This window comes from Lissotriton helveticus, chromosome 3_1, assembly GCF_964261635.1.
Source record: "Lissotriton helveticus chromosome 3_1, aLisHel1.1, whole genome shotgun sequence".
NCBI lineage: Eukaryota > Metazoa > Chordata > Amphibia > Caudata > Salamandridae > Lissotriton > Lissotriton helveticus.
The window spans coordinates 963,729,311-963,741,319 of NC_136061.1; the positions used below are offsets into that span (position 1 = coordinate 963,729,311).

Consider the following 12,009-nt stretch of genomic DNA (forward strand, 5'->3'; position numbering starts at 1 on the left):
CTGGGCTGTACAAAAAAGCCCGAGGATTGCTGGCACAGGCCTCAGCCTCAAAATGAGTGTGCAGTTAGCCTGCTCCCACCAATCCTGGAGCTGTTTTCATGCTGGGAGCAGCTCCAGGATTGGTCAGGAGTTGCGTTCCACTGAGCAGGAAGCGAAGTTTTTCCCTTTTCTGCTGGTGGACATCATGTCACACCACCATCGCCGGGAGGGCTGCACCGGGTGGGAGAATCATTGAGGTGAGTTGGGCGCATACCCCCCCCCCCCACCCCCCCATATTTTTATATTGCCAGACGCCGCTGCTACTGAGTATCGGGTCTATGAATATCGTAATTCAAGAATATCGAAAACTATCGAAAGGTCAGTGCAGATAGAGCAAGTATAGATTTATTATTTCTAACTCCACATCTATGTACCTTGAAGATGCATATATCCTCAAGGTACATTTAATGGAGTTAGGTATAGAAAGTCTATACTACTTACCGTTCAGTGTTCTGGTTTCAGATAGTCTCCGCGATATTTCTATGCCTCTATATTTTATCGTTGACATTCGAAGGGTAGGCTGTTATTCAGATTATTTTCATACTACTCTCTAAAACCTCAAAAGCACAAATTGTATAACCGAGGGACAGACACCTAGCTAGCGCAAGCAGTTCCAGGAACCCAAATAAGCTTGGCGGGAGCACGTAGGGCCAGGGACTGGCCAGCCTGGCGGTTCTCATTGGCTGTCATCTACAGGGTTTGATACCACAGTCTAAGGACAAGCTCCCATCAGTGGGTTTGTTTGCCCTCAACACCTCCTCCTCCCCGCCGTGCCAATTGCATACACCTGCGCTTAGACCCCCACTGCCCCATATAGCCCCCACCCAGGACCTCACAAAGGAAGTCAGTAGCAGATGGCAGATATTAAACTTCTAACGCGGTCCGAGGCCGAACAAAGAGCAGGAGGCGCTGTAGGACGCCGGGAGATAGACGTGCTTTGTTTCGGTTCACTTGCTCCCAGCGTAACCCGGATGATGACAAACAGGGGATTCTTATCTCAGGAATTTAAGAAACAGTAGAAAATATGTAAAGACAAGTTTTGTGTGTACAGTCTGACAGCTATGAGGGGGAGCCCCCGTGAAATGACTGATGCGCTGCGCCGGGTCACAGAGGGGGGTTCAGGCCTGTGCCAGGCCGCTGACACGTGCAAGTGGGCTGAAGAATGCCCAGGGCGTCATGTCACTCACCGAAACCTCTTCTTTCTCCCGACAGGCGAGTTCAGTTACTTGGGCACCACGCTGCGCCAGGCGGACATCGAACCGATGCCATCACTCACCGACGTCCAGCAGCTCATAGCGCTGTACGGCATCCTGCCGCTGGGTAAGTGCGTAGCGCCGCCCGGTGGTGACGTATGAATCATCTAGGCACTCGCAACATGTGCACCTACAGATAGGTAGACTTGTGCCATACACAGAAAGGTGTAACATTTAAAGAAAGAATGATATATCCGATGCTTTACATGGAAATACAGAAGTGCAGGTACTCACTATTTGGACTAGTACCTGTTTGCTCCTGAGAAGTGCCGGTGCTCTCCAAATGTAAATGTACTGTTGCAGAGAAGAGCAGGCCCTCTCCAGCTCAAATTAAAGAAGTGTAGGTGCTCAGTCCGAACAGTACAAATACCTGCCCATTGAAAGAACTGGGAATATCCCATAGAAAGTAAGATGAAACATGGACCGTATAAATAAAGATGGAGAGTGCGCTATAAAAATGATGCCACGTCTTTGCAGGCAGATAGGAGATATATCGGTGTCAAATACAAAAAGGTCAACATTTGTAGGCCAAATATTGCAAGCCTATATCATACAGACACGCAGCATATCTGTAGAGCGAGGCCTATATGTGTCCTATACTGAATTAAGTAATATGTCATGTAAAAAGGCAACATGAACCAGGCAAAAAATGCAATCTACAAACGGAGATGAATTATGACTGTTGCACCATGGAAAAACGTGTAATGTGTACCATATAGAGTTGCAACATCTGCCTGGTGCAGAACAGCGGGATGCAAAATAAGCCACACATATATAAAGCGAGATGCAGCAACTTTATGTAGAAAAATGCAATATGTGCCTACTCAGAACAAAAAGATGCAAGAGATGCCACACATATATAAAGAGAGATGCAGCAACTTTATACAGACACATGCAACATGTGTCTACACAGAACAGAAGGATGCAAGAGATGCTACACATATATAAAGAGAGATGCAGCAACTTTATGCAGAAAAATGCAATATGTGCCTACACAGAACAAAAGGATGCAAGAGATACCACACATATATAAAGAGAGATGCAGCAACTTTATACAGACAAATGCAACACGTGTCTACTCAGAACAAAAGGATGCAAGAGATGCCACACATATATAAAGAGAGATGCAGTAACTTTATGCAGACAAATGCAACATGTGTCCACACAGAACAGAAGGATGCAAGAGATGCCACACATTTATAAAGAGAGATGCAGCAACTTTATGCAGACAAATGCAACATGTGTCTACACAGAACAGAAGGATGCAAGAGATGATACACATATATAAAGAGAGATGCAGCAACTTTATGCAGACAAATGCAACATGTGTCCACACAGAACAGAAGGATGCAAGAGATGCCACACATATATAAAGAGAGATGCAGCAACTTTATACAGACACATGCAACATGTGTCTACACAGAACAGAAGGATGCAAGAGATGCTACACATATATAAAGAGAGATGCAGTAACTTTATGCAGAAAAATGCAATATGTGCCTACACAGAACAAAAGGATGCAAGAGATGCCACACATATATAAAGAGAGATGCAGTAACTTTATGCAGACAAATGCAACATGTGTCCACACAGAACAGAAGGATGCAAGAGATGCCACACATTTATAAAGAGAGATGCAGCAACTTTATGCAGACAAATGCAACATGTGTCTACACAGAACAGAAGGATGCAAGAGATGCCACACATTTATAAAGAGAGATGCAGCAACTTTATACAGACAAATGCGATATGTGTCTACACAGATCAAAGGGATGCAAGAGATGCTACCCTAAATATAGAGAGATGCAGCAACTTTATACAAAGAAATGTAATATGTGCCATACACAGAACAAAAGTATGCAAGAGATGCCACACATATATAACAAGAGATGTAGCAACTTTAGATACCACACATACTTAAAGAGAGATGCAGCAACTTTATACAGAGAAATGCAATATGTGCCATACACAGAACAAAGGGATGCAGGAGATGCTACCTTAAATATAGAGAGATGCAGCAACTTTATACAGAGACATGTAATATGTGCCATACACAGAACAAAAGGATGCAAGAGATGTCACGCATATATAAAGAGAGATGCAACATCTTTATACAGAGCAATGCAATATGTGCAATAAACAGAACAATTGGATGCTACAGATGCCACACATATGTAAAGAGAGATGCTGCAAGTTTATACAGAGGAATGGAATATGCGCCGTACACAGAACAATGGGATGCAAGAGATGCTGCAAGTATATAAAGAGAGATGCAGCAACTTTATACAGATAAATGCAATACGTGCCTACACAGAACAAAAGAATGCAAGAGATGGCACACAAATATAAAGAGAGTGCAGCAACTTTATACAGAGATATGCAATATGTGCTATCCACAGAAAAAAGGATGCAAGAGATGGCACACAAATATAAAGAGAGTGCAGCAACTTTATACAGAGATATGCAATATGTGCCATACACAGAAAAAAAGGATGCAAAAGATGGCACACATATATAAAGAGAGTGCAGCAACTTTATACAGAGAAATGTAATATGTGCCATACACAGAACAAAGGGATACAAAGATGCCACAAATGTATAAAGAGAGGTGCAGCAAGTTTATACAGAGAACTGCAATGTGCCATACATAGAACAAAGGGATGCAAGAGATGCAACAAATGTATAAAGAGAGATGCAGAAAGGTTATACATATAAACGCATTATGTGCCATACACAAAAAAGGGATGCAAGAGGTGCCACAAATATGTAGAGATGCAGCAACTTTATACAGAGCAATGCAATATGTGCCATACACAGAACAAAGGGATACAATAGATGCCACAAATGTATAAAGAGAGATACAGCAAGTTTGTACAGAGAAATGCATTATGTGCTATACATAGAACAAAGGGATGCCAGAGATGCCACACATACATAAAGAGAGATGCAGCACTTTTATACAGAGAAATGTAATATGTGCTATAAGCAGAACAAGGGATGCAAGAGATGTGGCAAATAAATCAATAGAGATGCAGCAAGTTCATACAGAGAACTGCAATATGTGCCTACATAGAACAAAGGGATGCAAGAAATGCAGAAAATATAAGAGAGATGCAGCAAGTTTATACAGATAAATACAATATGTGCCATACACAGAACAAAGGGATAGAAGAGGTGCAAACACATGTATAAAGAGAGATGCAGATGTTTATACAGATAAATGTTTTATGTGCCATGCACAGAACAAAGGGCTGCAAGGGGTGCCACAAATATATAAAGAGATGCAGCAACTTTATACAGAGCAATGCAATATGTGCCATACACAGAACAAAGGGATACAAAAGATGCCACAAATGTATAAAGAGAAATGCAGCAAGTTTATACAGAGAAATGCATTGTGTGCCATACATAAAACAAAGGGATGCAGGAGATGCCACACATACATAAAGAGAGATGCAGCACGTTTATACAGATACATGTAATATGTGCCATAAGCAGAACAAGGGATGCAAGAGATGCCACAAATGTATAAAGAGAGATGTAGCAAGTTGATACAGAGAACTGTGATGTGTGCCATACACAGAACAAAGGGATACAAAAGATGCCACAAATGTATAAAGAGAAATGCAGCAAGTTTATACAGAGAAATGCATTGTGTGCCATACATAAAACAAAGGGATGCAGGAGATGCCACACATACATAAAGAGAGATGCAGCACGTTTATACAGATACATGTAATATGTGCCATAAGCAGAACAAGGGATGCAAGAGATGCCACAAATGTATAAAGAGAGATGTAGCAAGTTGATACAGAGAACTGTGATGTGTGCCATACACAGAACAAAGGGATACAAAAGATGCCACAAATGTATAAAGAGAAATGCAGCAAGTTTATACAGAGAAATGCATTGTGTGCCATACATAAAACAAAGGGATGCAGGAGATGCCACACATACATAAAGAGAGATGCAGCACGTTTATACAGATACATGTAATATGTGCCATAAGCAGAACAAGGGATGCAAGAGATGCCACAAATGTATAAAGAGAGATGTAGCAAGTTGATACAGAGAACTGTGATGTGTGCCATACACAGAATAAAGGGATGCAGGAGATGCCACAAATGTATAGAGAGAGATGCAGCAAGTTTATACAGATATAAATGCATTGTGTGCCATACATAAAACAAAGGGATGCAAGAGATGCCACACATACATAAAGAGAGATGCATGTTTATACAGAGAAATGTAATATGTGCCATAAGCAGAACAAGGGATGTAAGAGATGCCACAAATGTATAAAGAGAGATGTAGCAAGTTGATACAGAGAACTGTAATGTGTGCCATACACAGAATAAAGGGATGCAGGAGATGCCATACATATTAAAAGATAGACACAGTAAGTTTATACAAGAAATACAATATATGCTATACACAGAACATACAGATGCAGGAGATGCCACAGATTCATAGAGATGCAGCAAGTTTATACAGAGAAATGCAATATGTGCCATACACAGAACAAAGGGATACAAAAGATGCCACAAATGTATTAAGAGAGATGCAGCAAGTGTATACAGAGAAATGCATTATGTGCCATACATAGAACAAAGGGATGCAAGAGATGCCACAAATGTATAAAGAGAGATGCAGCAAGTTTATACAGAGAACTGCAATATGTGCCATACATAGAACAAAGGGATACAAAAGATGCCACAAATGTATAAAGAGAGATGTAGCAAGCTGATACAGAGAACTGTAATATGTGCCATACACAGAATAAAGGGATGCAGGAGATGCCATACATATTCAAAGATAGACACAGTACGTTTATACAGAGAAATGCAATATATGCTATACACAGAACATACGGATGCAGGAGATGCCACTGATTTATAGAGATGCGACAAGTTTATACAGAGAAATGCAATATGTGCCATACACAGAACATACAGATGCAGGAGATGCCACAGATTTATAGAGATGCAGCAAGTTTATACAGAGAAATGCAATATGTGCAATACACAGAACAAAGGGATGCAAGAGATGTCACAAATATAGAGATGCAGCAAGTTTATACAGTGAAATGCAATATGTGCCATATAGAGAACAAACAGATGTGAGAGACGAGGCAAATATATAAAGAAAAATTCAGCAAGTTGATATAGAGAAATGCAATATGTTCTTTACACAGAACAGAGGGATGCAAGAGATGCCACGGATATAGAAAGATGCAGCAACTTTATACAGAGCAATAGGTGCGATATAGAGAACAAACAGATGTGAGAGACAAGGCAAATATAGAGAAATGTAATATGTGTCATATACAGAACAAACGGACACAAGATATGCAGAAAATCTATAGACAGAAATCCAGCGTTTGTGCAGAGAAATGCAGTGTACCATACACAGAAGTAAGGGATGCAAGAGATACCACAAAAGAGAGTTGCAGTAGTTCATGTAGAGGAATAATATATCTTACACAAATGTAAGGGATGGGGACTAAAATCCCACGATAAATAATGTTAAAATTAAATAATGTATTTAAACTTTTCAAAAAAAAAATATTCATTAATTTTAATTAAAAAAATGTTTTGGGCTGATTAATAAATACTATTTTATTAAACATGCTTTAATAAACTTTTTTTCGCTTAAAAATAAATGTAGTGTTTTCAAAATTGAATTCAATTCATCAAAATTATTTCTATACATAACTTTCAGTAACTGTTAATACATAATAAGTAAACAAATGTTTTACTTTAGGTGGATGTTATATTTTTACGTTCATCTTTAAAAAGATGTATATTTAAAAATTCATATAATTAAACTATTTGCATTTAATTTAAAATGTAGCTAATACTGCTGAAGCCTTTTTTTTGCAATTGATTCTACATTCAAAATGCATAGATACAATTATTTTACATAAACATTTAACTTAATTTTTTATATATTTTTTTTAATTGTCAATTAACTTTTAAAGATTTCTGTACTTTACCATAGGGAGTCTCCTCCTAATTGTGGAGATCTTTATCAAGTGAGTGAAATTTAAAATAGGGGTGTAAATTCACTACTAGTAGTAACTTTACAGTCTTGTATGACAGTTTTACTGACTCCACGCCCTATTTTATGGAATGGGGACTTAGAAGTCTACATTATTGGGTAACTTTACACTTATAAACTGTGAATAGCCAAAAGTAGTAAAGTTACTCAAAAAAGTAAGAGTAAATGTGCATGTGCTGATTTACTCACAAGTAAGTTTACCGTTGTGAATAGGCCCCATAGTGTTTTCCCTTGTCTCAATACAATATATAGAGTCAGAGATTTACAAGTAAACCTCTTGGAGAAGCCTTTTAAATACACTTTTATTACAAATGTGTGGGCCTTGGCGGTAAATTCTGTTCCGCTGCGCAATTTGGGTAATTTTGCGTTCGCGGAGAACGTGGAATTGCCATAGATTCCGCGATCCGCGGCTTCACGGAATTTTGATTTTGTTCGCACTTCCATATTGCGTGTTCGTGAGATAGTCCTCCCCGAGCACGGAAAAAAGCATCGCGAATGGGCGGAACAAGCAATTCCACATGTTCACGGAACTTTTGCGTGCTCGCAGAGATTTTTTACATTTCGCGGAACTCTGCGTAGTGCGACTATGCACATTCCACCCACCTCAAAACCCTGTTCAGAGGGCCATCGGGCAAGCAGGAGTTACAAGGTCTAACCATGGGGTTGAGGCCTTTTTCTCTTGATTTCCCAGATTACTACTTACTATGGATCCTGATCAACTGGGCAAGTACAGCGTTTGACTCTCAGTGGTAGCACTGGTCAGGCAGTTCAAGGCTTCTCAGGGGTGAGATAGACAGAAGGGGGTGAACACAGACTCACAACTCATAATGTGTGCAGCAATAACACCTCTGACACCTTCGGGTAAAGTTCGCGCTATATAAAATCACATTAAATAAATAAATAAATAAATAAATGATTGTATTATCAAATACTTGCTTTTATGAAAAATGAGCATTTGTATGACAACAAAGTAAACAAGCATTTGCACTGCAATAGGTCTCGCATTATTGATAGTTTGAGGTATTGGCTTTGCAAATAATATTGCAATGCCTATACCTCATACTTTCAGTAATGCATGACCTAGTGCATTGCAAATGCTTGCGTAGTGAGCCAGTAACCAGCATTGTATGTCTCAGTGCAGTACCGCAAGCTGCTCCTAGAGGTTCCTAGTGATCAAGGCACCAGCGCTGAATGTCTAGGTGCAGGACCGCAAGTTGCTCCTAGAGGTCCCTAGTGAGCAAGGCACCAGCACTGCATGTCTCAGGGCAGTACTAGTAATGTGTGACCTAGTGCATTGCAAATGCTTGCGAGTGAGCCAGGAACCAGCATTGTATGTCTCAGTGCAGTACCGCAAGCTGCTCCTAGAGGTCCCTAGTGAGCGAAGCACCAGCGCTGAATGTCTAGGTGCAGTAACGCAAGCTGCTCTTAGAGGTCCCTAGAGAGCAAGGCACCAGCACTGCATGTCTCAGGGCAGTACCACAGACTACTCCTAGAGGTCCATAGTGAGCAAGGCACCAGCACTACATGTCTACAAAGTTGGAGTTATTGCCATAACGTTTTTTACCTAGTCCTGTTGCAGGGTGCAGTACCATATGTGGCCAAAAGGGGACCTCTTTTGGACACATAAGGTACTGCACCCTGCAAAAGATATGGTAAATCCACCCTACCCATAATGCATTGCATGCAAGACATTACTACGAGTACATTTAAATAGCTATGTCCATACAAGCTTTGAAATTTGACAACAGAATTATTAAATTAATTTCGGATTAGGTTGTACTCTGTGTGGAGCTGATGAACGAAAATGTATAGATGGTCTCATATAAATGTGAGATGTTCTAGTGAGTGAAGTAACCACTGCCAGCCTAGTTTAGAACCAAGTGTGTGTCCTGCCTGAAGCCTTTTAAGAAAATAGTGACTTAAGGCTGTAATTAAAACCTAGAGAGTAACAACACATGTAACAGGGGGTGTCCTCATGGGAGAGACATGGCGGTACTAAGGAGGACTACTAAGCGTATTGACCTATGAAAAGTCACCATTTACTTGGTACAGTACACTGGGTGCAGCCCGAATGGCATGGCAACAATCTTCACGTTGGCCCCATCTGGCATACTGGGTTGCTGACTTGATACCACATATGGGCTACAGCCTTGACGGCACCAGAGCATTATTCACGGTGGCCCTAGGTGGCATGCAGGGTCGCCGACTTGGGACTGTACATGGGAAATGACCAATTGAGTGCATAAAAGGTGACCCATCAATTCACACCGGCTGTCCTGTGGCATACAAGGTTCTCCGACTTTTCCCTAAACATGAACAATGCCTCGATCAGTGCAGCAGCCTTCTCCTCACATCTCACTATGGGGATCCACTCACCAGAATCCCTCCACTTGACTTCGCACCCTCCATCGCTCTCCTTTCCTACTCAGGGCACAGTGTTCTTGGTAAACAGGCAGGCACGGGTGCTCCAGGCTCTAAAGACATGTGATCTTAGATACCCTGTGTGATGTCTCATCACCTAGCTGGGAGACTAGCAGGCCTTGGCCCCCAGTCCTGGTCACAGGCAGAAGTCTGGGAGAGCTTATCTTCTTTGCACAGGCTGATTGGCTGCTTGACATTGACAACTTTTGGGGGCTTAAGGTCCCCTTCTTACAGTCAATTTCCAGACACCAACTGTGATTTAGAGTCTGAGTCTTTGAAGTTTATGTTGGGGGTCTGCTTCTTTTTATAGTTCCTTCTCCTCTGTTCGCTCTTTCTCCAGGAAGCAGTATGTCGCAGCAGTAGCAACTCCAAATCTGATAGCTCCACAACACAGGCCATGGAAATGACTAGAGGTTCTCACCTGGATGTCAGCCATAGTGATATGTTCATAAAAAGATTGCACTGGGGCCTTAGCCCTACTCTTCGTGATTATGTTATCAGCCCCATCTCCTTCCTGAGATGTGCCAGGCCTCTTCCCAGTGACATCCCTCTGAATCAAAGAGCACCTGTTTGAAATGTATGGCGAACCTGTCGCTCCATTCAACCATTGTGTCCCACCAAGCTTACAGGAATGCTACAATACACAAATATTACAGGGGATTCCTCTAGCCCCTCTCCTCATGTTGCTCCAGTCAGCCCTGGATCTCCTAAAATGGAACTCAGAGTCTTCAATGTACTGTACAGATGTAGGGTAAGGGTGAGTTAAGCACACAGCAGCAAAACTTTAAATGAGTGAGCTTGTAGGCTTCACTCTAGTGACACAGGCAAAAAGGACATGTCCACTCCTACTGATCACTATATGGTATGTTGCCATCACTGCACTCGTGCTGCTTAAGTTCTGGCAAAGGCAGCAGCCTTTCACCACTATAAGGGTGACGCTTTGCTTGCCCCTCCCTGTCCAAACAGACCACAATCCGCGAGACAGGCCTCACAATTTGTGTTCGCCCATGACAACAAAAATCAGCATTAGGGGTCCAAACATCAGTACAGTTAGGGCACTCCAGACAGGTGTGTACGTCTATCACATGCAAAGGGCTATTCTGTCCCGACAAAGTGCATGAAAAAGCGGGTCACAGTGTGAAGACATATGCAGAACATTGTTTATGGATTTATACCCTGGACCAACACTAATCGAAATTGTATGAACATTTAAATTACACCTATATAATGTGACTTAATACACACTCTTGCCACTCTGCGCGAGCAGCACCCGAAAGTGTTGAGCTAGGTGTGTTCTGAGCCTCCTTTGGAGGAGAGACTAGAGAAAGAGGTGGTCACAGGAGGAGGTTCGGCTCCTTGCACATTGAGCCTGTGCGAGAAAGGGGATGGGACTTGGCATGGCCAGGATGCTCTTTGCTCTCACCAGGCCTGCTTATGATATCGGAATCATGGATAGTTGTTTATTAACCGCATGCGCGCTAGCGGTTTTCCCGCTGCGCGCTGCGATTTTTTTAAATCGCGCGTTACATGACGAGCTCAGCTCGTCATCCGCGTAGCGCATGTTACGCTCATGACGAGTTCAGCTCGTCATGAGCGTCGAAGAGGTTAAAACTCATACCATGATTAGAGTGGTTCCTTGACTAGGGTAGACTGCCATTTCACAGAGTTCAGTGATTAGACTTGTCAAATGCTTAACTGTGGTGAAAAACTCAAAGCGCAGCCAAACGTTGATTATAACCAGTGAACGCAGACTGGAAATGGATACTGGCCATGTATCAAACACACACCCATTGAAGAAGAAAGACTTTCCAACTGTGTAACTTAGGAGAGTGAGAGACCAAAAGACGACTTCTCCTATATTGGGCAACCTACAAACACACTGGGGATATGTACTTTCTGGCATTCAATAGGATCCGACGTAATAAAATTCATAATGCCCACGGTTACCAGCAGTTTCCTGGCGCTAAGGAAACAACTAACTATTCTGCAAGGAAAATGCACATCTTTAAGAGTTAAATTGGAGCAGGAAAACTCTGTATCGTCCTAGGAGACTAACATGAGCAGGAGTGAGAAAACAGCAAAATATGTGTAATGCATGCTACCATAGGGACGCAATAGACAAAAATGAAACTTCAAAATAGCCTGGAAAATGTAGTGACTCGTTCTGGAAGACTGTGATATTTATTTTACATGTTTTTTTTTTGCAACATTTATCTGACTTACAATGCTTGATGTT

The 12,009-nt window shown here is 41.6% G+C and overlaps 1 protein-coding gene across 1 annotated transcript in view; it reads left to right on the top strand.

The window, feature by feature from the left end:
* The window catches only part of DRC11 (dynein regulatory complex subunit 11), a 951,413-nt gene that overhangs the window by 744,599 nt on the left and 194,805 nt on the right, over positions 1-12,009 (top strand). Inside the window, exon 14 of the mRNA XM_078681371.1 lies at positions 1,252-1,359. Within this exon, the coding sequence (XP_078537497.1) occupies positions 1,252-1,359 (108 nt within the window). The remainder of the gene's footprint in view (positions 1-1,251; positions 1,360-12,009) is intronic.